This window comes from Oryx dammah, unplaced genomic scaffold, assembly GCF_014754425.2.
Source record: "Oryx dammah isolate SB20612 unplaced genomic scaffold, SCBI_Odam_1.1 HiC_scaffold_15, whole genome shotgun sequence".
In the NCBI taxonomy this organism is placed as follows: domain Eukaryota; kingdom Metazoa; phylum Chordata; class Mammalia; order Artiodactyla; family Bovidae; genus Oryx; species Oryx dammah.
In genome coordinates, this window is record NW_024070199.1 from 23,387,071 (window position 1) to 23,413,803 (window position 26,733).

Sequence of the window (26,733 nt, forward strand, 5' to 3'; positions counted from 1 at the left end):
AGCCCTCGTTATGAGACACAATAACACCCAGCCTAGATTGAGTAACACCACCATAAATGTCCTCCTGCTTAAAAAGTCTAGGTCAACATTCTTTCCACCTCATGAACAGTTGGCTCCTCACTCCTCTCATTCCATGGAGGCTAAGTTCTAAACTATCAAGTTCTAAAATCTGGAAACCTGGGCAAGCAAGAGATGACAAAAGCATTGGGCAGAGAAACCTAGTTTGAAGACTAATAATACATTTGTTCAAGAGATGGGAGTCCAAGGACTTCCCTGTTAGTCCAGTAGCTGAGTCTCTGCACTTCCAACTCCTGGGTAGGGAACTAAATCCCACCTGCCACAACTAAGACCTGGCCCAGACAAAAAAGGAGAGAGAGATGGAGTTCAGAGATTCTCTTCTAGATATGTTTTCAGGTTTGACACAACAACACAACAAATAAGACCATGTAATAGATTCCATGGACCACTATGTTTCAGGAAGTCTTTTATTCTTGGGGAGGGAAGATCAGGTCACAAAAGAATACCAAATAGAAGACTTTAGAATATGCATGAAGCAACATCCCCCAAAAAAGTGTAACTGTAAACAGGACTCTCTCCAGCTATTTACCAAGAAGGGCAGTTAATTTCCCCTGGACCAAAGATTCTTAACCCCAACAGTCAATTAGAGTCACTCCTAGAGCTTTTACAAGATGACCAAAGTCTAACATTGACCAAAACACGGTCTACTAGAGAAGGGTTCCAAATAGGAAAAGGAATATGTCAAGGCTGTATAGTGTCACCACGCTTATTTAACTTCTATGCAGAGTATATCATGAGAAATGCTGGGCTGGATGAAGCACAAGCTGGAATCAAGATTGCCAGGAGAAATATCAGTAATGTCAGATAAGCAGATGACACCACCCTTATGGCAGAAAGTGAAGAACTAAAGAGCCTCTTGATGAAAGTGAAAGAGGAGAGTGAAAAAGTTGGCTTACAGCTCAACATTCAGAAAACTAAGATCATGGCATCTGGTCCCATCACCTCATGGCAAAAACATGGAGAAACAGTGGAAACAGTGGCAGACTTTATTTTGGGGGGCTCCAAATTCACTGCAGATGGTGACTGTCCCCATGAAATTAAAAGACACTTACTCCTTGAAAGAAAAGTTATGACCAACCTAGATAGCATATTAAAAAGCAGAGACATTACTTTGTCAACAAAGGTCTGTCTAGTTAAGGCTATAGTTTTTCCAGTAGTCATGTATGCTAAAGAAAGCTGAGCACCAAAGAATTGATGCTTTTGAACTGTAGTGTTGGAGAAGACTCTTGAGAGTCCATTGGACTGCAAGGAGATTCAACCAGTCCATCCTAAAAGAAATCAGTCCTGAATATTCATTGGAAGGACTGATGTTTAAGCTGAAACTCCAATAGCTTGGCCACCTGTTGCAAAGAGCTGACTCATTTGAAAAGACCTTGATGCTGGGAAAGATTAAAGGCAGGAGGAGAAAAGGATGACAGAGGATGAGCTGGTTGGATGGCATTACCAACTCAATGGACATGAGTTTGAGTAAACTCTGGGAGTTGGTGATGGACAGGGAGGCCTAGCATGCTGCAGTCCATGGGGTCGCAGAGTCGGACATGACTAAGTGACTGAACTGAACTGAACTAGAAAAGGCAATGGCAAACCACTCCAGTGTTCTTGCCTTGAGAACCCCATGAACAATATAAAAAGGCAAAAAGATATGACACCAGAAGATGAGCCCCACCATCTAGTAGGTTAGTAGGTTTCCAATATGCTATAGGAAGGGCAGAGAAATTACTACGGAAAGAATGAAGAGGCTGGGCCAAAGCAGGGAAAATTCTCAGCTGTGAATGTGTCTGGTGGTGAAAGTAAAGTCTGATGTCATAAAGAACAATATTGCATAGGAACCTGAAACATTAGGTCCATGAATCAAGGTAAATTAGATGTGTTCAAGTAGGAGATGGCTAGAGTGAACACCAACATTTTAGGAATCAGTGAACTAAAATGGATCAGAAAGGGTGAATTTAATTCAGATGACCATCATATCTACAACTTGGGCAAGAATTCCTTAGAAGAGTTCAAAATGCAGTACCTGGATGCAATCTCAAAAATGACAGAATGCAAACCATTCAATATCACAGTAATTAATCCAAGTCTATGCCCCAACCAGTAATGCTGAAGAAGCTGAAGCTGAATGGTTCTATGAAGACCTACAAGACCTTCTAGAATTAACATCCAAAAAAGTTGTCCTTTCCATCATAGAGAACAGAATGCAGAAGTAGGAAATGAAATACCTGGAGTAATAGACAAATTTGGCCTTGGAGTACAAAATGAGGCAGGGCAAAGGCTAACACATTTTGCCAAGAGAACGCACTGGTCATAGCAAACACCCTATTCCAACAACACAAGAGATGACTCTACACATAGACATCATCAGATGGCCAACATTGAAATTAGATTGATTATATTCTTTGCAGCCAAAGATGGAGAAGCTCTATGCTGCTGCTGCTGCTAAGTCACTTCAGTTGTGTCCAACTCTGTGAGACCCCATAGATGGCAGCCCACCAGGCTCCTCTGTTTCTGGGATCCTCCAGGCAAGAACACTGAAGTGGGTTGCCATTTCCTTCTCCAATTCTTGAAAATGAAAAGTCAAAGTGAAGTCGATCAGTTGTGTCTGACTCTTCTCGACCCCATGGACTGCAGCCTACCAGGCTCCTCCGTCCATGGGATTTTCCAGGCAAGAGTACTGGAGTGGGTTGCCATTGCCTTATCCAGGAGAAGCTCTATACCGTCAACAAAAAACAAGACCTGGAGCTGACTGTGGCTCACATCATGAGCTCCTTATTGGAAAATTCAAGCTTTAATTGAAGAAAGTAGGGAAAACCATGAGACCATTCAGGTATGACCTAAATCAAATCTCTTATGATTACAGAATGGAGGTGACAAATAGATTCAAGGGATTAGATCTGATATACAGAGTGACTAAAGAACCATGGACGGAGGTTCACAACATTGTACAGGAGGCAGTGACCCAAACCATCCCCATGGAAACAAAATGCAACAAGGCAAAACGGTTGTCTGAGGAGGCCTTATAAATAACTGAAAAAAGAAGAGAAGCGAAAGGTAAAGGAGAAAAGGAAAGATATACCCAACTGAATGCAGAGTTCCAGAGAATAGCAAGGAGAGATAAGAAAGCCTTCATCACTGAACAACACAAAGAAACAGAATGGGAAAGACTAGAGCTCTCTTCAAGAAAATTGGAGATGCCGGGATACCACAGGGACATTTCATGCAAAGACGGACACTTTAAAGGACAGAAACAGCAAGAATCTAACAAAAGTAGAAGATATTAAGAAGAGGTGGCAAGAATACACAGAAGAACTTTACAAAAAAATCTTAATGACCCGATAACCATGATGGTGTATTCACTCACCTACAGCCAGACATCCTGGAGTGCGAAGTCAAGTGGGCCTTAAGAAGCATCACTACAAAGAAGCGGAGGTGATGGAATTCCACTTGAGCTATTTCAAATCCTAAAAGATGATGCTGTAAAAGTGCTGCACTCAATGCCAGCAAATTTGGAAAACTCAGCAGTGGCCACAGGACTGGAAAAGATCGGTTTTCATTCCAACCCCAAAGGAAGGCAATGCCAAAGAATTGCACTCATTTCACACGCTAGCAAGATAATGCTCAAAATCCTTCAAGCTAGGCTTCAACAACATGTGAACAGAGAACTTTCAGATGTACAAGCTGGATTTGGAAAAGGCAGGGAAAACAAAGATCAAATTGCCAACATCCATTGGATTACAGCAAAAGCAAGAGAATTCCAGAAAAACATCTACTTCTGCTTCAGTGACTATGCTAAAGCCTTTGACTGTGTGGACCACAACAAACTGTAGAAAACTCTTAAAGAGATGGGAATATCAGACCATCTTACCCGTCTCCTGAGGAAGCTGTATGAAGGACAAGAAGCAACAGTTAGAACCAGACATGGAACAGCGAACTGGCTCAAAATTGGGAAAGAAGTATGTCAAAGTTGTATAGTGTCACCCTGTTTGCTTAACATATATGCAGAGTACATCATATAAAATGCTGGAATGGATGAATTACAAGCTGAAATCAAGATTTCCAGGAAAAATAACAACCTCAGATATGCCACCCTGATTACAGAAAGTTGAAAGAAACTAAAAAGTCTCTTGATGAGGGTGAAAATGGAGAGTAAGAAAGCTGGCTTAAAACTCAACATTCAAAAAACTAAGATCATGGCATCTGGTCCCATCACTTTATGGCAAATGGATGGAAAAAAGTGGAAACAGTGACAGATTTTTCTTGGACTCCAAAATCACTGCAGATGGTGACTGCAACCACAAAATTAAGACACTTGCCCCTTGGAAGAAAATCTATGACAAGCAGAGACATCATTTTGTCAACAAAGATCCATATGGTCAAAGCTATGGTTTTTCTAATAGTCACGTATGGATATGAGAGTTGGACCGTAAAGATGGCTGAGCACCAAAGAACTGATGCTCTCAAATTGTGGAGCTGGAGAAGACTCTTGAGAGTCCCATGGACAGCAAGATCAAACCAGTCAGTCCTAAAAGAAATCAACCCTGAATATTAATTGGAAAGACTGATGCTGAAGCTGAAGCTTCATTACTTTGGCCACCTGGTACAAAGAGCAAATTCATTGGGAAAGATTGAGGGCAGGAGGAGAAGGAGACGACAGAAGACGAGATGGTTGGATGGCATCACTGACTCAATGGACACAAGTTTGAGCTAACTCCGGGAGATGGTGAAGGACGGGGAAGCCTGGCGTGCTGCAGTCCATGGGGTTGCAAGGTGTCGGACACAACTTAGCAACTGAACCACAAGAACAAACTCTAATGTAGGCCTCACGTTCAATGAAATAAATCATAATCTCTTAAAGGTAGGTGCTTATCATCTGAATTTTTTAAAGTTCCCCAAGCAATTCTAGCATGAAATCCAGAACTGGGAACACTGCACCAGACAGGAAGTTCCTTGTCAGCAGAGGTCATAACTACTTTTTTCAAAGCTCTATCTCCAGCATCTAGTACTCTGCCTGGCACTTTGCTGATGCTCAGTAAAAAATGAAAGAACTTTATTAAATAAAATAAAAGAACATATGAACAGGCCCTGTGATTCCATGTTGGTTTCTCCTTAAATGTTATACATACCGTTCCATCTTTTCAGATTTTGAAACTTTTTCTCTAGAACTGCTCAGTCCAATACAGTAACCAGTAGCCACATGTGGCTACTTAAGTTTAAACTTTAAGTGCTTAAAATTAAATGAAATTTAAAATCTCTCAGTTACACTCGCCACAATCCAAGTGATATGGGTAGCCACATGTGGCTTGTGGCTACCCTATTGGACATCAATATAGAGCATCTGCCTCATTACAGAAAGGTCTATTGGACAATGATGTCTGGAACAACCAATCCATCTTTAAGAGCTGCAAGTGACCTTGGTGGTTTAATCCAACACTTCCCCTTTATAGATAGTAATGAAATTTAATGGTAATGAACATAAGGACATAAACACAGATCCAAAAAACCAACTACATAAGCTCAACAAGGGAAAAGTCAAAGCTTAGCTGTAGTAAGTGAGACAACAAACAAACCTCTGTGAGGTCTTGGTCCATAATAATTTACGATGAATTAATTCTGTAATGGGGCAGCAGCCATAGAAACTTGATATAAACTTGAATATAAATCTGAATCAGAAGGGGATGCTCTGCTGTGTCCTGGCCAGACCAGATTGAAAGCACTAAGTTTAATTCAAGACATCAAACATCATTAGGAGCACAGACAACTAGACAGGTAGTTGAATGAGAGAAAATGATGGGGAATTCAAAATGATGCCCATCAAGAACTGCTGAAGTAACCAGAAGTGTTAACCCTGGAGAAAGGAAGGGAGGGAGACCTTGAAAGCTGTCTGCAAATATCCAGGCAGCTATCTCTTGAGAAAGGGATTCAGACTTTTTCTCTGCGGACATAGTGCCTCATTAAATCATTTCTTTAAAGTTAATCTTAAAAATGCATTCCAATATACATTAGTGCAAACAGATACTGTTTGATTCCACTTATATGAAATACCTAGATTAGTCAAATTCATAGAGTCACAAAGTACATCAGTAGATGCCAGGGTTGGCAGGGGGTGTGGTAGGGGGAATGGGGAGTTAGTGTTTATTTAATGGGGACAAGAGTTTCAGTTTAGGAAGGTGAAAAATGCGGGAGACAGATCATGATGATGAGAGTTGCAAAACAATATGGATGTACTTAGTGGCACTGAAATGTACAGTTAAAAATGGTTAAAATAGTATGTTTTATATTATGTGACTTTTACCACAATTAGAAAACATTTTTAAAAATCATTTCTTTATTTATCACCTGAACAACTCTTCCTTAAGTACCAACTCTAAGTGCCAAACATTATGCTAGATAATTGATTTAGGATGAAAAACAAAATAAGAGGAGTCATGGACTTACCTGTGATCTACTGGCGGACAAAAACATATACAGGAAACTATATATATATATATATATTATATACATACATACGAAGTATGTACATATATTATATACATACATACATATATATATATATATATATGTATATACATACTTTCAACTTATGAGACCATGCTGAAGGACTAAACACCAGGAAGTGGTGATTGATAACATGGGGGCCCCTCAAAGCTAAGATGGTCAAGGAAGGCCTCCTTGAGGAAGTGACATTTAACCGTAAGAGCCAGAGGGGGGGGAAAAAAAAGTGTGGCTATAAAGAGGTCTTCCAGGCAAAAGGCAAGCAGGAATGACAGCACCAGTCAGGAAAAATCTTGAGGTAGTCAAGGAACCAAGAGGGGGCCAAAGTGACTACAGTGATTTAGATAGGATCAATGGAAGGGCATTGTATTAAACTAAACCTGTCTTCCTTTAAATTATTTCTGACAGAGTACTCCAAAAATAATAAAAGTTGCCTCACAATGTAATGCTATTTCCATCACTAGGCAACCAACCAAGGATTGAACTAATCGATTATTGGATAATTATGGATTCCCTTAATGAATCTTCTCTACAGTGAGATATGTGTCTCAAGAATTTAAGAACCATGGGCAAGGAAGCATGCACAAAGATGTACCACGAAGTATTATGTGTCAGAAATCTGAGTCAAGCCAAGTTTCCATCAATAGGCAAGTTAATGAATACACTATGCGGTTATGTACCAGTTCGAACTAATGAACTAGATCTGTACGTCCTCAAGAGAATAATGGTGAGTAAAATAAGTTTCGGAAAGATCCATGCTATGTGATGCCATTTAGATAATGTCTTAAATCACACAAAGCAACAACTACTAACATTTACAAATGTTTACTACATGCCCAATAATATTCTAAAACATTACATGAGTCAAGTCAAGCCACAGAATAAAGTATCTATAGATGCCTTATTATCCCCATATTACACCTGGGCAAAATGAGGCACAGAGAAGTTAAAGAATTTCCCCCAAGGTGACACAGCTGGTAAGAGTCAGATCTAGGCACTTTCCGGGTGGTCTTGGCTAAGACTCCACACTCCCGACACAGGGGCACTGGGTTCAATCCCTGGTCAGGGAACTAGATTCCACACACCCCCAACTAAGTGTTTAGGGCTTCCCTGGTGGCTCAGATGGTAAAGCGTCTGTCTACAATGTGAGAGACCCGGGTTCAAGCCCTGGGTTGGGAAGATCCCCTGGAGAAGGAAATGGCAACCCACTCCAGGACTATTGCCTGGAAAATCCCATGGACAGAGGAGCCTGGTAGACTACAGTCCATGGAGTCGCATGTTTAGATGCTGCAACTAAAGATTCCACATGCCACGATGAAGACTGAAGATCTAAGACCCAGCACAGCCAAATAATTTTTTTTAAGTCAGATCTGGGATTTGAATCTAGGCCATCTGGCTCCAAAGACTGTACATTTAGCCTCTACATATATGCCCTCTGTGTTATGTATTTTGTATACTGACACATACAAAAGCATAAATGTGGTAATATACAAGTGTACACACACTGATACATATGCAAATGGACATGTTCATCAGCCATGTTAGTGATGGCCTTTGGAAAGTTGAGAAGAAGAACGGAACAGGGAGGGGAATGCAGGGACTTCAACTTGGTCTGTAATGCTTTGAAGAGTCTAAGCAATGTGACAAAGTATTAACATTTGCTAATTCTAGGAAACAGCTACTGCATTCTTGCTTTGTGCTTATCCATAGTTTTATTTTCTTTTGCAAAATAATTCCTTTTCAAACTAATATTCTACAACTTTAAAGACCTGAGGCCCAGAGAAGTTAAGGGATACACCCAGGAGTCAACAGTGAAAGAGCCAAGTTAGACCCTGGGTCCCCAGGCTCAAGGTCCCATGCGTGCTCTGCGACCCTACATAGCCAGATGGTGTGTGTGCCTTTATTTTTTCATAGGCTGTAAGCATGAGGGCTGAGCCAGCCTAGCTTATCAGAACATCTTGGCTTCACTTCATACACTGGCTTCATCCATGAAAAATTGTATTTAAATAAATATTTGCATATTGAATCATATTTTCTCCACTGATTTACATCCTAATTTTGGAGATCTGTTCCCAAAGAAAAGAATTTGGACCCAATATAGTAAAATAAACCCCAAGTAAAAATCACAGCATTCATCAAAGGGCACAGCAATCAAGGCACAGCTAATTCCCCCAAAATGCTTCCTCAAGAAAGCCCTGGCCAAAAGACCACAGAGTAAAGTGTAGCTTCATGGTTAATTCTGATATTCTTGCATGTTCTCTTCAGGCAGCCAAACAGAATACCAGGTAGTCATCTCCAGATATTCAGTAGAACCTTCCAAGTGAAGGAATTATTAAAAATTCTATTAAATGAAATTCATTATTTTACAAAATAACCATCTGTCCTGGGTGATTTAAAATACCTGCCGAAAGCTATGTTGGCAAATTATTCTTCAGTGTCTCTTCTAAGAAGCCAGATCTCAATCATATTGCATTTATTTAGTCTTTCCCACCCTCATGAGGTAGGGAAAAACAGCCACATGTCTGGGGCTAAGATACAAACTCCACACATGTAGACTCCTGAATTTGAACCCTATGTCACTACAGCCAATGTCAGTTACTGGAACTCTCTAGGTCTGTTTCCTCATCTCTATAATGGGCACGAAAACAGTACATATATAGGAATGTCAGTGGAAGGATTAAAAGGCAAATAAATTTTAGGAACTGAGGTAATCCTTCCTTTGAAAAATTCAAGTCAGACAACACTCATCCATCCTTATTAAGAATTAAGTAAGTAGATAACTGTAAATACATACTCCTTGAGAGAACATGAAATAGAAATATTTTCCTGACTATAAATACATGAATTGTTTTAAGTTATCTAAACTTCCTTTCTACTTATTTGCTTATTATCTGTTTATCCTCAAGAGTCAGACTTTTTCTGACTTGCTCACTGCTGCATTCCTCGTGTTTGAAAGAATGCCTACTACACAGTTCCTGCTGTTGCTGCTGATACTGTTTGGTTGTTAAGTCATGTCTGACTCTTGCAACCCTGTTGACCGTAGCTCACCAGGATCCTCTGTCCATGGGATTTCCCAGGCAAGAATACTGGAGTGGGTTGCCATTTCCTTCTCCAGGGAATCTTCCCAACCCAAGGAACAAACCTGTCTACTGCTTAGCAGGCAGGTTCTTTACCACTGAGACACCAGGGAAGACCATCTAATACCTAGTAGATACCTGCTAAATATTTAACTAATTTTAAAAAGTATATTTCCTGAATAAGTACTCAATAGTAATACTAAATTTCCATTTCTTCTTATGGCTTACAATAAATTTGTATTATCTAAATCAACCCTTTAAAATATCTTGTATCATAGACACTACCATCATTCTCAAAATGTCCAAAGAAGAAGCAAATTCCAAAAGGTAATTGGCCCAAGATCAATTTGTTATCACAGAATTGGCTTTTATACTTAATAGTTTCTAAAAGAGTTCTTATCTTTTTACATTCTCTGCTGTCTCTCTCCATCTCCCTCCTTAAGGTACAATTTGATATGAAAAGGAGCGCAAGTAAGAAAATAGATTTTAGTGCAGATGTTAGAAATATGTAGATTTGGGAAATAAATACAGAATTTATTTGCTCTATGATATCCATTTACTCACAGAGCCATTGAATGATTTTCCAGAATATGCCAGTACAGGTGTTAATTTGCCCCAGAGAAGAACTTGAAAACCCACCCCACTCCCACAGCTTACTTGAGGGTTTTTTGTTTTTTGGCAAGAGCAAAAATATCTGTATTTGGGAGATGCTAGTATGTGAATTGAATCACTCCACTAACTGATTAAATGCAAAGTTATACTAAATCATTCCACTCAAAGTGAAGTTCACTTGTAAATGTTCCCAGCGGTAATTAGCAACTAGGCGCATCCAATCAACAGAAAAAACAATTTAGACTTGGGCAATAGTGGGTGCAGGAAATTTAGAAGATCAGCATTAAACCAACCCTTTGGGTAACTTCATCTTACTCAAATTTTCTAAGTATTAAGAGCTATGGCTCAAACTTCAAGCACATCTTATAAAAACGATTACACACAGGTAGTACTTCTACGAAACTGAAAACACATAGCTACTTCCTAACCATCTTTTGAGGTCTGGTTCAGGTACCACGTCCCCCAGGGAGCCTTCCCCAAGTGAGGCAGTAAGAGGAAATTTTCCTCTTCAACACACTTTATCCACACCCCACTGCAAGTTCTCTTGTCCTCTGCATTAGAATGACTGATGACATGCTGTGTTTGCCTTCTAGAGAGTACGCTCATTGCAGCCAGGATCTATGCTTATTCCTCTGTGTCTTCTTCAACATCTAGTTCAAAGCCTAGACTGCAAATAGGTCCTAAAAGCCTCAGTCTTTTCTTCAAAGTATCTCTTATCAGCCTTTGTTCTTTCTTGACACATCAAATAAGATGCCACTTTTTCTTCAGAAATCCTCCTAAAAGTAGAACTCCTACAAGGTAGCACTTTCCTGACAGGAAAAAAAAAAAAACTAACACATTAAAGAATCTGCACTCATGCATATTCTAATTAACTTTTATAAATGAAACACCAATACACAGACACATCCCCCAACTACTCAACACTAAGATGCTGTCAGTCAGGGAGAAGTACAGTCTCAAACTCAATCAGAGCTTCTCTCAGTCCTACTCAAAGCAAAGCAAAGATATTCTAGAATGATTTTTGAAACTCGGATGCTGGTATTCAGGATGTTTTTCAGCCTAGAGAAGATCAATGACAGTCTTACACATAGCCATTCATTCTCCTTGCCCCTAGCCCCAATCCTTATCTATTAAAATATGATTTGTTTCTAGTAAAAAGACAATAAAAATCTTACTCACTCAAGTCTTTGCATTCCACAAGGACAGCAGTGACAAAAATAAGCTTAAAAAGCTGAGGAGCCACAAAATAAATCCTATGAGGCTTTGGAGCTGGTATGGATAGGAGTGCTTCCAGTTAACTAAGCTTTCTACTTAAATTTAGCAATATTATCATTACGAGGCTAGCATTAACATGAAGGTTTTCATTCCCTCAATACACATCAATTCAGAGTTGGACTTCAGATAGTGAAATAAGAGAAGAAATAAAAATAAAGGAAGGAAAGAATAAATTTTTTTTAACTTTATATATTTCTTTTTTCTTTTTTTTTAATTTTATTGAAGTATGATTGAGTTACAACATTATCTTGGTTTCTGGTATACAGTAGAGTGACCCAGCTATATGTATTCTTTTTCATATTCTTTTCCATTATGGTTTGTTATTAGATATTGAATATAGTTCCCTATGCTATACAGTAGCACCTGATTGTTTATCCATTCTATATATAAGAGATTTGGTTTTCATTTCCGCAAGACAACCCGTCTCAGTCGGTGGGGAAACCCACTTCCAGCTCATGGGAAAAGGAGTGGGTGGCAGAGGGGAACAGAACAAACTGCAGCCCTGGGACGACCAGGGTGGTGCCCCCAGCTCCAGCCGCCATATTTCCACGTCTCTGTGGCTCTGGCTTAATTCCCACTTGGGCACCATCAGCTACACTTTATACTCTTCAAAGTAGTTTCTCATATATTATTATTTAGTTTATATAGTCAATCCCATTTTCTGATGAGGAAACTGAAGCTAAAAGACATATCCACTGATCCCCCTAAGTACTGACTCAAGGCACATCCATTTATGAATGATAATACTTCCTTTATGCATTACTGAGGTAAAATAAATTTATACCTAGAAAGTGCTGAGACCTAATCTATCCTCTATACAATCCTCTGCTTTTCCTACCATCCCAATTTACCTCTGCAGGTTAAAATTTGACATTCATAACACATACTGCTAAGTCACTTCAGTCGTGTCCGACTCTGTGCAACCCCATAGACACCACCAGGCTCCCCTGTCCCTAGAATTCTCCAGGCAAGAACACTGGAGTAGGTTGCCATTTCCTTCTCCAATGCATCAAAGTGAAAAGTGAAAGTGAAGTCGCTCAGTCATGTCTGACTCGTCTTGACCCCATAGACTGCAGCCTACCAGGCTCCTCCACCCATGGGAATTTTCAGGCAAGAGTACTGGAGTAGGGTGCCATTGCCTTCTCCACATAACACATAAAACAGATAATATACATAAGATAAGAAGACCAAAGTTATACCCTATTACTTACAAACGCATTCACTAACATTTAACAAGAGCTTACCATGTACCAAGTACAGTTCTAATGCTCTATGTGTATTAATATATTCCATCCTCACTATAATCATATAAAGTAAGTACTATTGTTACCCCAGTTTATCTTTGAGCAAATGGGGATACTTTGAGATAGAGAGCTTAAGTAGTTTGTTACTTACTATTACATATTAAACTTGACAGAAGGACTTCTTGATTTGATCATATTAACTGAACTATGGTGAGATACTAAAATCCCTGAGCCTCTCTAGACCTGCACTGTCCAACATAGCAACCCCAAGCCACATATGGCAATTGAGCGCTTGAAATATGACTAGTGCGGTGGAGAAAATGAATTTTTAATTTTATGAAATTCGAATTAGTTTGAATTTACATTTTAAATGAATATTCAGTGAAACAGCAGACACTGGACATCAGTCAATGAAGGACAGTGACCCTTGAGAGATGAAAAACAAAAGAGATGAATCCTACAATTACACAAGCTTACTGCTCTGAGTTTCCAAGCTGTGTCACAGGGAGAAGAAATGCAGGCAAAGCCCAGGAGTCTCCCTGCATTGAGATGAAGAAGCTGAGAGTGTGGGGAGACCAAGGCACCTAGATTTCATAGGACAGCATACATGAGAGACAAACAGCAGACAGAAAAATATAGAACTCTCTCAACAGACTATTGATCAATGCACACATGTAAGAAAACTACTCAAGGACAGAGAAAAACCACCCAAAGGAAACAGTGCCCAGCATACACATAAGGTGGAGAACAGTACCTATTCTCACCGCTAGAGCTGGAAAATCCCATGATTTATGGGGCACCCAGAAGGTCTTAGCTCAGTGATGGAAAATAATTCATTCTAAACTATTCACTAGCACTGCTCTGAGTCATCTAACAAATCTTAAAAGTAGGATCCATAACCTTCAAAATTATTGAAGAACTACACTGTATACCCAAAACTTACATAATATTGTACACCAACGCTCTCTCAGTAAAAAAAAAAGGGGGGGGGATCCAAAAGAATAAAATCATTTTGTAATAACTGTGTCCTAGAACAAAACTCCGAAGAATTGATGCTTTTGAACTGTGGTGTTGGAGAAGACTCTTGAGAGTCCCTTGGACTGCAAGGAGATCCAACCAGTCCATTCTGAAGGAGATCAGCCCTGGGATTTCTTTGGAAGGAATGATGCTAAAGCTGAAAATCCAGTACTTTGGCCACCTCATGCAAAGAGTTGACTCATTGGAAAAGACTCTGATGCTGGGAGGGATTGGGGGCAGGAGGAGAAGGGGACGACCGAGGATGAGATGGCTGGATGGCATCACTGACTCGATGGACGTGAGTCTGAATGAACTCCGGGAGTTGGTGATGGACAGGGAGGCCTGGCGTGCTTCAATTCATGGGGTCGCAGAGTCAGACACGACTGAGCGACTGAACTGAACTGAGAACAAAACTCAAGACTATTTATAAAAATGGAAAAAGATTTATCAAGTACTAAACAAGGCAAAATTCACAATGCCTGGCATTAATCAAAAGTTACCTAGGATACAAGGAAGCAGTAGTGAAGACAAAAATTAATCAGAATCATCCCAGGACTGATGATAAGTGCATTCCACCTATTCAAAGAGTTGGTTAAAGAATGGAAAAAAATTTTAAGAGTCAAACTGAACTTGTGGAAATGAAATTACAACACATGGCATTAAAAAAAAAAATGATACTAAGAGCAGCCGATACAGAAGGACAGTTCTTAAAGGCAGAGTAATAAGAACTACCAAAAGTGATACATAGAGAAAAAGAGAGGAAGAACTTTTGAAATGAACAGAATATCAGTGAGCTACGGAACAACTTTAAGCAGCTTAACATACACATAATTGGAGTTCCGAAAGTAAAGAGAAAGAAACAGAAAACATATTTGAAGATATAAAGGTCATTTTTTTTTTCTAAACGTGATGAATTTCAACAGATCACACACACAAGAAATATGAAGAAAATCAGACCTATGTACATCATTATCAAATTGCTCAAAGTTAGTGATAAGAGAAAGCCTTAAAAGCAAGGAGCATAGTTACATTTCCTACAGAGGAATAAAGATAGGATGATGACAGATTTCTCATTGAAAACGATACGAGTGAGACGATAGCGGAGCAACATCTTTAAAGGACTGAAAGAAATAAAACTGCCAACCCAAGATTCTATACCCAGCAAAAAGAGTTTTAAAAAATTCAGTCTTCTTCAGCTATACAAAATCTGAAAGAATTCATTACCTGCACTATAAGAAATGTTGAACAAAGTCCTTTAGGCAGGATAAAAATGAAACCAGATTGAAATAAGAATCCATGCAAGAGAACACAGGAAATAGTAACTAAATATGAGTTAATACGTGATTGATTTTCTTATTATCTAAATATGTTCAAAAGATAATTGACTAACAAAAATAACAACAATGTAGTATGGAGTTTATAACATAAGGTAAAATGTAGAACAACAATAGTACAGTGTCAGGGGAGGGAAGTATACCATCAAAATATTCTTATTATACACATTAAGTTGTATCACCTGAAGGTACAGTCATCATTTAAAGATGTATACTATAAACCCTGCTGCTGCTAAGTGACTTCAGTCGTGTCCGACTCTGTGTGACCCCATAGACGGCAGCACACCAGGCTCCGTCGTCCCTGGGATTCTCCAGGTAAGAACACTGGAGTGGGTTGCCATTTCCTTCTCCAATGCATGAAAGTGAAAAGTGAAAGTGAAGTCGCTCAGTTGTGTCCGACCCTCAGCGACCCCATGGACTGCAGCCTTCCAGGCTCCTACGCCCATGGGATTTTCCAGGCAAGAGTACTGGAGTGGGGCGCCATTGCCTTCTCCCTATAAACCCTCAGACAACACTAAAATAGTGAAACAAAGAGTAAACCAAGAAAAGAGATTAAAAAAGAAATCATAAGAAATTTTCAATTAATCTAAAAGAAGCCAGAGGGGGGAGGGGAGAAATAAAGAATAGACAGGTAGAAAACAAATAACAAAAACATAGATTTAAGTATCACCATGTCAATAATCGGACTTCACTTGTAGCTCAGTTGGTAAAGAATCTGCCTGCAATGCAGCAGACCCGGGTTCAGTCCCTGGGTCGGGAAGGAAATGGCAACCCACTCCAGTATTCTTGCCTGGACAATCTCATGGACAGGAGCCTGGCAGGCTACAGTCCATTGGATCGCAATAGTCAGACACAACTTAACAACTAAACCACATATCAATAATCATATTAATATAAATGGCCTAACTAACCTTGATGAACAGAGATTGACATGCTGGTTTAAAAAAAAAGACCCTTCTATATATACGGGCTATAAGAAAAGCACTTTACATGTTATTATAAGTCTTGAAATAACTATAATAGATGAAAGAATTTAGATCCTCCCAAAATGAGTAGACACTGTATAATTCTATTCAAATAAAATTTCTAGAAAATGCAAACTACTGTATATTCACAGAAAGCAGATTAGTAGTTACCTGAGGGTAGAGGCTGAAATACAGAAAGAAGGGATTATTTTAAAAAGAGGAAACTTCAGGGGTGATAGCTATGTTCATTATCTTGATTGTGATGATAATTTCACTGGTGTTTTCACATGTCAAAACTAACAAACTGTACAGTTTGAATATGCACAGTTTATTATAGCCCAATTACATCTTAACAAAGCTGTTAAATTTTTTAATGATACTTAAAATTATATATGGAATAACTTGGCAAATCTACTGTATACTGCAACTATAAATTATAGATGAGATTTTTAACTTTGAAAAAATGTAAAATATCTCATTAACAATTTTTTGTATTGACCCTATGTTGAAATGATAATATTTTTCATATGTTGGGTTAAATAAATGTTAGCTAAAATCAATTTCACTTGATTTTTACATGTTTCATATGGCTACTACAAAAACTGAAATCAAAGACATGACTCACTTACTTATATTTCTGTTGGACAATGATACACTAGAAAGAAGGACTTACCTGGAGTATTCTGGAAATATCCTATTGCTCATATTTCTGCCCAACAGTGAGTAGTGATCCTACGGCAGACAAAATTAAATCCCTACCCTCAAAAGATCTCTACATCTTAATCCCCAAAACCTATAAATATATTACTTTACACAGCATAAGCCTTTGCAAATGTGACAGAGTTATGAATCTTAAAATGAAGAAATTATCCTAGATTATCCAGGTGGGCCCAATATAGGGAAAAGGACCCACAAGGGTCCTTGTAAGAGGAGAAAAGAAGGAGCAGAAGAGTCAGTACAAGAGAAGAAAACGTGACAGAAACAGAAGAAAGGAAATGTGAAACAGAAGCAGAGGCTGAAGCGATGTAGCCACAAGTTAAGGGACATAGCAGCTGCTGGGAGCTGGAAAAACAATAAACTGATTAGCCTATAGTGGCTACACAAGGAACACAGCTCTGCCAACACATTGATTTTAGCTCTTTAAAGTCTATTTTTTACTTCTGATTTCCAGTGTTGAAGGTGCAGCCTGGTTTCTCTTTGTTGCATACAGAAAAAAAAGTGAGAGGAAAAAGATTAAGCAAAGAGCCGTTTAGCAAAAAGGAACCAGGACTGATCATATAGAAAATTCCCAGCCTATCCAGATTGAAAAGACAATAAAATTGGGAAATTCACTGTCAGGAAAGTCTGCTCTGGAAGGAAGCCAAGGATGTGGCTAAACCACTTTTTGCTAGTACTTCTGAAAGATCAAAACGGTCAGAATATTCAATCAACCAGAGGGCGCTTTGAAGAGATCAGAATTGTAATTCAGGGATCCCCTCAGCCATCCCAGTGGAAGTCAGAAATATAACAGAGATGGAATTTCTTGGAAAGATCTGTAAAAGAGCCTTTCGTCTCATGGACAGGAAACCCTCCAAGTGTTTGAGAATGTTATACCAGAGAAACGCTGCCACCTAGGACTGAAGGGAACAGGAAGAAGATGAAACAAGGCTGATGGATGCCCCAGATTCTATAGGCAAGAAATAGGTTGATAAAACTACTCAACTATAGCAACTTCTTTGGTGGTCCAGTGGCTAAGACTCCGTGCTCCCAAAGCTGGGGGCCCAGGTTCAAACCCTGGTCAGGGAAGCAGATCTTCCATGCCACAACTAAGACCGGGTACAGCCAAATATTTAAAAGTAATTTTTTAAAAAAACTATCAAACTACAAACATATGCTACTTTTCATGAAAAAGAATGATTCATAGAACAAGTCATAAACTTAGAAGGCAGAGCCAAGGACCACAGAGGATGACCCTCAGACCCTAATCTCCAGTGGGGTTTGTCCTGCTGGATTTCAAATTTTCTTGGGACTGGTGACCCCTTTCTTTTTTCCACTTTTCCCTTTTGGACAGGAATTTCTATAGCTGGAATCCTATACCTGTCACACTATTATATTTTGGAAGCAGATTACTTTTTTCTAGTTTCACAGATCCACAGATAAAGAAAAATTTTGCTCCAAAACAGCAAATACTCAGAGTCCCACTCATATCTGATTTAGATTATTTAGACAGTGGGACTAGAAATTTTTCAACTGATGAGTGGATGAGATTTTAGACTTTGAGCTGATGGTATAATGGATTAAGACCTTGGGAGACACTGGGATGGCGTTCATTGATTCTTCATGTGGAGTAGACATGAAATTGGAGGGGCCAGTGGGCAGACGTTGTGGTAAGCAGAATAATAGTTCCCTAAAAATGTCAATGTCCTGATTGCCAAAATATATGAAATATGTTACCTTACATGCCAAATGGACTTTACAGATTAGAGATCCTGAGATGGAGAGATTGCCGTGGATTATCCAAGTAATGCGATCACAAGGGCCCTAATTAGTGAAAGCCCTCCTCAATCAAACTCCCGTGATACATACAGTTATTCTTCCCACCAAAGAAGCTGAAAATCTCTCCCTGTTGTTGGAGCATGGTAGACATCCCAGAAGCAGAGAACACACAAATTAGAGAGCAGAGATCTAGCCTAGGGAATAAATAAATGAGTGACTAGATTAGTGCATAAAGCAGGCAGCAAGCCTTTCAAAGAGCACATTGGACAGAGAAAATTTTAATGCAGTTCAAAATGCTTCTTCGTCACCTACTATCTACCATGCACAATACTTGGCCGTAGGGATGTAGGGGTATTTAGATAGAAAGACTATTGCTTTCATGAAGTATAGAGATGAGCCAGGCTTCCATAACAACTCTGTTGACAAAGTGTCAGCATCGCCTCTCAAATCAAGAGTGGGATAGTCTCTCAATAGTAAGTGAACAGATCTTGCACAATGCAAAGAGAAAACTAACCCAGTCTGTCTGCTCTTAAGCATGCCCAATCTATTTGTTTCACTGATTCCTAAGAGTGAGTGGAAATTAACATATCTGTAGCCTTGTTATATATTACTATATAGGATCTGTAGATGTGCAGTATATTATTAACAAGACTGAAGTTCTCTGCACAGGATATATATATCATCCCATAATGTCGGTTCAGTCACTCTAAAATAAGCCTTTTGTTATCTTCACAAAAGGCTTGGTTCAAAGAAGCCCGCCAGGCATTTTTGTATAGGAATATCCAGGCTGTCTGACTGCTATATCTGATCAGATCACTCCCCTGCTTCAACTCATCAAAGGCCCCCACTGATCTGAGAGTAAAGCAGAAAACTAACAAGGGCCTGGGTAATATTTGAAATAGTTAACAAGTACATGGCCCCCCACCAATCAGAATGGACACTGGCCATAAAGCATCAGCACCCCAAGCCCATGGACATCAGCTGAATGTCATTCTGCCTATAGGGTCCGTGTGACCTAGGCCCTGCCAACCTCTCCAGCCGCTCACCACCTTAGCCACGCTAAATGTCTTTCTGTTGGTTTCTGCCTTAAGACCTTCATACATACCATTACTGCCCAGAATGTTCTGAGCCCCCACCTCTTCCTACACCAGGCTTTCTATTCATTTTCCACACTTCTACTGACACATCACTTTTTCAGGGTAGCCTTTCCCTGACCACTACCATCTCCCCACACCCATTAAATCAGATCTCCCTGTATACTCTTATTTGGCAACCTATATATCTCCCTCAAGATAAGTATAGCCATTGGAAGTCAATAATTAGTTGTGTAATGACTGTTTCCCTCACTCTATTTACTTATTCTTTTTTTCTTTTTATTTTTTTAATATAAATTCATTTATTTTAATTGGAGGTTAATTACTTTACAATATTGTATTGATTTTGCCATACATCAACACGAATCTGCCACAGATATACATATATTCCCCATCCTATTAATAATCCCACTATTAGCATGGTGCCTGGTACACAGTAAGGGTTCCATAATAACAGCTAGTACTTCCTGGGAACTTACTGTGTTATCAGGCACTGTTTGAACCACTCAAATGGATTCATTCCTCAATCATTGTAATAATCCCATGATGCAGGTACTATTATTTCAGATGAGGACATAGGCAGAGTCAGGCTAAGGAATTGTCCAACGCCGCAAAATCAGTAAATGATAGGGTTGGAATCTGATTCTAAGCAGTCAGGCTCCAGAGCTCAGGCTTTTAAGAAGTGCACTATACTGCCCTGATGAATGCTTGTTGAACAATTTAACGAATTGTAGTCAGATTTATAGCAGGCAGAACCAAGTAAGCTGTACCCCTAAGACACTGCAGCCATAAAATATCCTGCGTGCATGGTCCACTGATTAATGAGAGATGCAGATAGAAGAATAGGAATAGATGCATTAATGGATATAGGTAAACATATGGGTAACAGTAGAAAAAATATCCTGTGAAAACAATATGACTGGTCAGTGGCTTTCAAGGACTTTACAAATTCATTCCACTTCAGATCCTCCATTAAAATCCCCTGGGATATATATCCGGAGAAGGCGATGGCACCCCACTCCAGTACTCTTGCCTGGAAAATCCCATGGACAGAGGAGCCTGGTGGGCTGCAGTCCATGGGGCTGCGAAGAGTCGGACACGACACTGCCAAGCCAAATATTCCATCACCATGACCACTACTGCCCCCCTTACACCCTCAGAACACCCTTCAAATATCTAAGCACCCTCAGCATCTCTGAACATTCCTCATGGCGATAACATAGGAGAAGTAACAGAGATGATCGCCCAACAGATACACTCCAGAGGAACACGCCCCAGGCAGACCCAAAATTCCTCCCCAAGTCCTGACCCCATGCAAAGGAGAGAGATGCCTTTACCTTGAAATAAAAATGCTTTGCTGGTGTTGTGCAGTCCGGACACCTGCGTGACCCCAAGGGTGGTGTTCACAAGATCGAGCTCAGTGATGATATCCAACTGAAGGTCCGGATCCATCCCAAAGCCCATCACTGAAAAAGAACAGAGAGCCATCTTGTCTGAAAATGCAGACTTGCTCGAAACTACACAGAACAGAAGTGGCAGGGACTACAAAGAAGCCAGTGATGAGCGCACGGAGACGCTCTTTTCCTAGATGGAAAAGGAAGGCAACTCTTTGCTCCATCATCCCACTGATACTGTGGTTTCTTCGTCCCTTTCCCATCCCCACTACAGATTGATAATCCCTTATGCAAAACCCTCAGGGCCAAATATATTTCAGAACTCAGCATGGATCATCTGTTGGAAAGCTAATTTGGCCCATATACTCATTTTATGTAACACCGTCAACAAAGTCTACATCAGCACCCCATACCCAAACACAGTATTCCTAAAGCAAAAAGTATGGTGTTTCCTTCTAATTGGTACAAGTAAAGACTATACCCAGCCTCATATCAGTTTAAGTCAAGTTTTGCCACCAAAGGAGTGCAGCTCAGGGTAGGTTTTGCTGCCAAGCGAGTTATATTTTGGGTTTCTGAGCTTTTTTCAATTTAGGGACCATGGGTACAGGACTGTGGCCCTGATCTTCCTGTTCAGACTGATGCAGTAATGGCATCTGACACCATCGTCACCAGGAAACACCTCTGCAGAGCACTGTTAATCAGGCACCCACATGTGTGATAAAGAGGAAGGAAATGGGAGGGATGCTTTCCCTGCTGGTCAGGAGTGGCAGAGGGACTGGCCAGGAAAGGGAATCTCCAGAACGACGGGTGTACATTTCAAGGGGGTCACTGAAAAGTTAGACTCCCTGATAACTCTTGTTGGAGAATTACAGGGCACAGAGAAACAGGGCCCTGAGCCTCCATCATCTGGTCTGATAAAGGCAAATCCTCGAACCTGTCTCCCATCTACACAGTGCTCTGTAGAATAATTCGCTCATGACTGCAAAGTGGCTTCCAGTTATATATATTAATAAGGCTAGCAATCACTCCAAGGGATTCTGTTTAAGCCATTCCTAAAGGCTGTGTCTGTCTACACTTAGCATCTCAATAGTGCAATTCTGATTGCACAGTTGGAGACGTTTTAATCAGCAACAGCTGTCAACAATTGTCTGGTGGTAACGTAGTCACTGAAGCAAGATTTGGAGAGCTTGTCCCAGAGAGACCGAGTGCATTTCATTCAGGACATCACGCCCTGTGACAACCTCATCTGTCCTCCCACCCTCACCCGTTTCCCCATAGACCTGCAGAAGGAAATCTACACGCTCCTCACTTTTCCTGTTAGGAGACAAAGACTGCTGCAGCAATCTAGGCTTCCATCGACGGAAAGTGGCTCAGGGAAGGGTCTTGGGAGCCAAAGCCTGTCATCCTCAAGGTGGACAAAGGGTTAAACGAGAAGCACAGTGCATAGAGCCACCTTCTCAGTTTTTGTCAGGCTTCCTCTTGTCCTCTAAACTGAAGGTGTAAGTCTTCCCCTTCCAAATGAAGCCAAATGGGAGACCAGTTTACCCAAAGACAACTCATTTATTCAGCCCCGTTCATTCACCCCTGTGTTCATGCAGTAGCTTTTCAACAAATGTAACTGAGTGCTTTCCTTGTAACAAACAAACTGCACTGCAAGGCACTGGAGCTGGCCTCACTGAGCACACATTCCTAAGGCAGCAGGTAAAGAGAGGGCAAGTAAGCAAATAGATAAATAAGACAATTTGAGATAGCAATGTGCTTATGTGTGTGTGCTTAGCCATGTCTGACTCTTTGTGACCCCATGGACCGTAGCCCACCAGGCTCCTCTGTCCAAGGGGATTCTCCAGACAAGAATACTGGAGTGGGTTGCCATGTCTTCCTCCAAGGGATCTTCCCAACCTAGGAATTGAACCCAGGTCTCCCACATTGCAGGCGGATTCTTTACCATCTGAGTCACCAGGGAAGCCTGAGATGGCAATAAATGCCACAAAGAAAATAAAAGCTATGAGAAAATAAGAATTACGAAATAGAAAGCAGCTTGCATGGAGGCTTTAAAAAGGATGGTAGAGGAAGGTTCCTCTGAGCAGAAACCTTAATGACTATACTGCTACTGCTACTGCTAAGTCACTTCAGTCGTGTCCGACTCTGTGCGACCCCATAGACAGCAGCCCACCAGGCTCCCCGTCTCTGGGATTCTCCAGGCAAGAACACTGGAGTGGGTTGCCAGTTCCTTCTCCAATGCAAGAAAGTGAAAAGTGAAAGTGAAGTCGCTCAGTCATGTCCGACCCTCAGCGACCCCATGGACTGCAGCCTACCAGGCTCCTCCATCCATGGGATTTTCCAGGCAAGAGTACTGGAGTGGGGTGCCATTGCCTTCTCTGTAATGACTATAAGGGCTGGCAATCATTCCAGGAGGGAAGCTCTGGGGTGGAAGAAGCTTTCTATTTATTGAGAAAATAGCAAATGCAAACCAGAAACAAACTTGGCATGTTCAGGAAACACACAAAAAGCTGCTGTGGCCAGAGCAGAGTGGGCCAGGGGGACAGCGGTAGAAAGCAAGGCCCCTGAGTAGGAACTACCTTGTGAACTGCAACAAGGAGAGTATTCTAATTGCAATGGGGCATCATTAGAGATGAGGCTTCCTTGGTGGTTCAGTGGTAAAGAATCCAATGCAGGAGGTGCAGGATTGATCCCTGGGTCAGGAAGATCCCCTGGAGATGGAAATGGCAACTCACTCTAGTATTCTTGCCTGGGAAATCCCATGGACAGATGAGCCTGGTGGGCTACAGTCCATGGGATCACAAAAAGAGTCAGACATGATTTGGCAACTAAACAATCATTAGAGGGCTTTCAGGTATGTGTTAAGGAGGGAAGAGTGGGATGTGCTCTGATTTACATCAGTCCATCCTACCTGTCTGACACAGACTCAATTCACAAAGACTGATGACTGACCAACTACCTACTCTGTGCAAAGAAGCACCAAGCCAATGGGCATCTACCAGCCAATGTCACAGCACAGGATGCCTCTCACTGAGACTGGTGATGCTTTTCTCCAAGCAAACAGATATCAGCAATTCAATGATCATCTTGGAAAGGAAGAAAAGCAATTAATATTTCAGTTTAACCTATAGTGCTCTATACCTATATGGCAGAGATTAAGAGTGATCTCAGAGGACCTCCATGCTGGTCAAGCTCTGGACAGGAAGTTGGAAGGTAGTTTGGGGAATGTGCCCTTAGCTGGACCCAAGACAAAGGAAGCATTCCTGTAGTCTCAGTGTTTTGCACAAGGCCTTGTATATGTCACACCCTGAATTTAGGACCCACAGAATTAACCAAAAAGTGGATGCATGATCACTGCTTTGGGTACAGTGATCTCAGACAATATGCATATCTGGGGAATACCATGAGAGGACTGGATGGAATTCAAGCCAAAGAAAGTGAAAGTTGCTCAGTCGTGTCCAACTCTTTGCAACCCCATGGACTATACAGTCCAGGGAATTCTCCAGGCCAGAATCCTGGAGTGGGTAGCCTTTCCCTTCTCCAGGGGATCTTCTTAACCCAGGGATCAAACCCAGGTCTTCCGCACTGCAGGCGGATTCTCTACCAGCTGAGTTACCAGGGAAGCCCAAGAATGCTGGAGCAGGTAGCCTTTCCCTTCCCTTCTCCAGTGGATCTTCCCGGTCCAGGAATCAAACCAGGGTCTCCTGCATTGCAGGTGGACTCTTTACCAACTGAGCTATCAGGGAATCCCAGTTCCAGCCAAGGAAATTTTTTTTAAAGGGATATGGTTGACTGAATTATTGGCTTCAAATCTTTACCCCTCCCATATCCACACTTTTTGCTATATGGCTATGCAGATCCTTCAGAGAAGGTGATGGCACCCCTCTCCAGTACTCTTGCCTGGAGAATCCCATGGATGGAGGAGCCTGGTAGGCTGCAGTCCATGGGGTCACAAAGAGTTGGACATGACTGAGCGACTTCACTTTCACTTTTCACTTTCATGCACTGGAGAAGGAAATGGCAGCCCACTCCAGTGTTCTTGCCTGGAGAATCCCAGGGATGGTGGAGCCTGGTGGGCTGTCATCTATGGGATCGCACAGAGTTAGACACGACTGAAGCGACTTAGCAGCAGCAGCAGCAGCATGCAGATCCTTAGCGTAGAGTGGGAATAAACTTCCCCATCCCTTGACTTTGAGCCTGGTCAAGTAACTTGTTTGATTCATTAGGATGTAGTTACAAGAAAGAATAAAATCTGACTATATGTTGGATCTGTTTCTTTTACTTTAACCTTTGCTTCCTGTTGCTTTTTTTCAATAAAAGAATACTGTCTATACATAACGGCTTGCCTCAGGGAACCTGTCCCTCTAACTGAATGCTAAACCAGAGTGCTTTTGTTCAGGGAAACATCATGACTCTGTCTACCCACTGGTTGCAAATGTGAATGGCTGCAAGAAAAAGGAAATTGACACATCCCCTTCCCAAGGCTGGTCATTCCAGGAGATATTTGCAAGATTAATGACCTTTTTACTCTATCTCCTCACTTCCTCTACTCTGTTCCGTGGAACCCTGTACCAAGGTCACAGGATAAAAACCTCTGGAACTGATCATGCCCCATAGCAACTATTGCCATGAGTCTCTGGATCTAAACCAGCCAGTTCCCTGACCCCATATTAGGTAAAGTAACCACCATATTACCCACCCTATAGCATCCTAACCAATCACCTAATGCCATCATTCCGGTAGGAATTTTCTGTTTTGAGGCTATAAAAATTGGCTACTAGCCCACAAAAGCAGTCGGCTGTCCCTTGAGCTGGCCCTCTATTCTAATGGCATCTCCCACTCTAATAGACTTTATTCTCCTCTCATTCTGTCTCAAGTCTGGAAATTCTTTTCCAACCTGCACAACGACTAAGACATGCTCTATAAAAGAAACTGGCATCCAGACCCTGATAAGACAGTTATTTTGAGACATTAGTCGGCCATCTTCTTTGTCTGCCAGCTTTCCAAGAAAAGTCATTATTGCTTGCCTCAACACCTCATCTCCTGATTTATTGGCCTGTCATGCAGTGAGCAGTGAGCTTGGACTCCGTAACAATATTAGCAACATGATACAAGCAAAGACTTGAATAAACCTGTGTGGTGGAGCCTGTTCCCTTGTACCTCTGCATTACGATGAGAAGAACATGGTCCAATGGGGCCACTGGTCCAGGGAGATTCAGACACATGGGACAGACACCTTACTTGAGTTTGGGATGATGCCCAGCCAAACCTGGCCAAGGTGAGCCAATCATCAAACCAAGCAACAGATGCATGAACCAAAATAAATGCTATTTTGAGTTTCCGGTGGCTTATTGGGCAATATTATTGTGAAAATAAATGACCAATGCAGGCCAAACTTGGAGCCCTGCAACTGGACGAGCCTAAAAGGCACCCAGGCTCTGTAGAACTGGCAGAACACCCCAATGGTGCCCTTGGATCCCCATCTCCATGTGAGAACACAGCACCCTCAATCTGGAACACTCAACTAAGGACCACTTTCAGTCCTGGCCTCCTCCCCCTAATAACTCTGTGCCCTTGAGGGGAAAAAATTGCTTCAATTCTCAGAGCTTCATTAATCTCAGCCATAAAATGGGGATGATTATACCAGCCTCCCGGGCTTTCCTGGTGGCTCAGCTGGTAAAG

The 26,733-nt window shown here is 41.1% G+C and overlaps 1 protein-coding gene across 3 annotated transcripts in view; it reads right to left on the minus strand.

The window, feature by feature from the left end:
- Positions 1 to 26,733, minus strand: part of NELL1 (neural EGFL like 1) — a 1,021,326-nt gene that overhangs the window by 987,847 nt on the left and 6,746 nt on the right. For all 3 annotated transcript variants that reach the window (XM_040255650.1, XM_040255649.1, XM_040255651.1), the window contains exon 2: positions 20,995 to 21,123. In XM_040255650.1, coding sequence (XP_040111584.1) covers positions 20,995 to 21,123 — 129 coding nt within the window. The remainder of the gene's footprint in view (positions 1 to 20,994; positions 21,124 to 26,733) is intronic.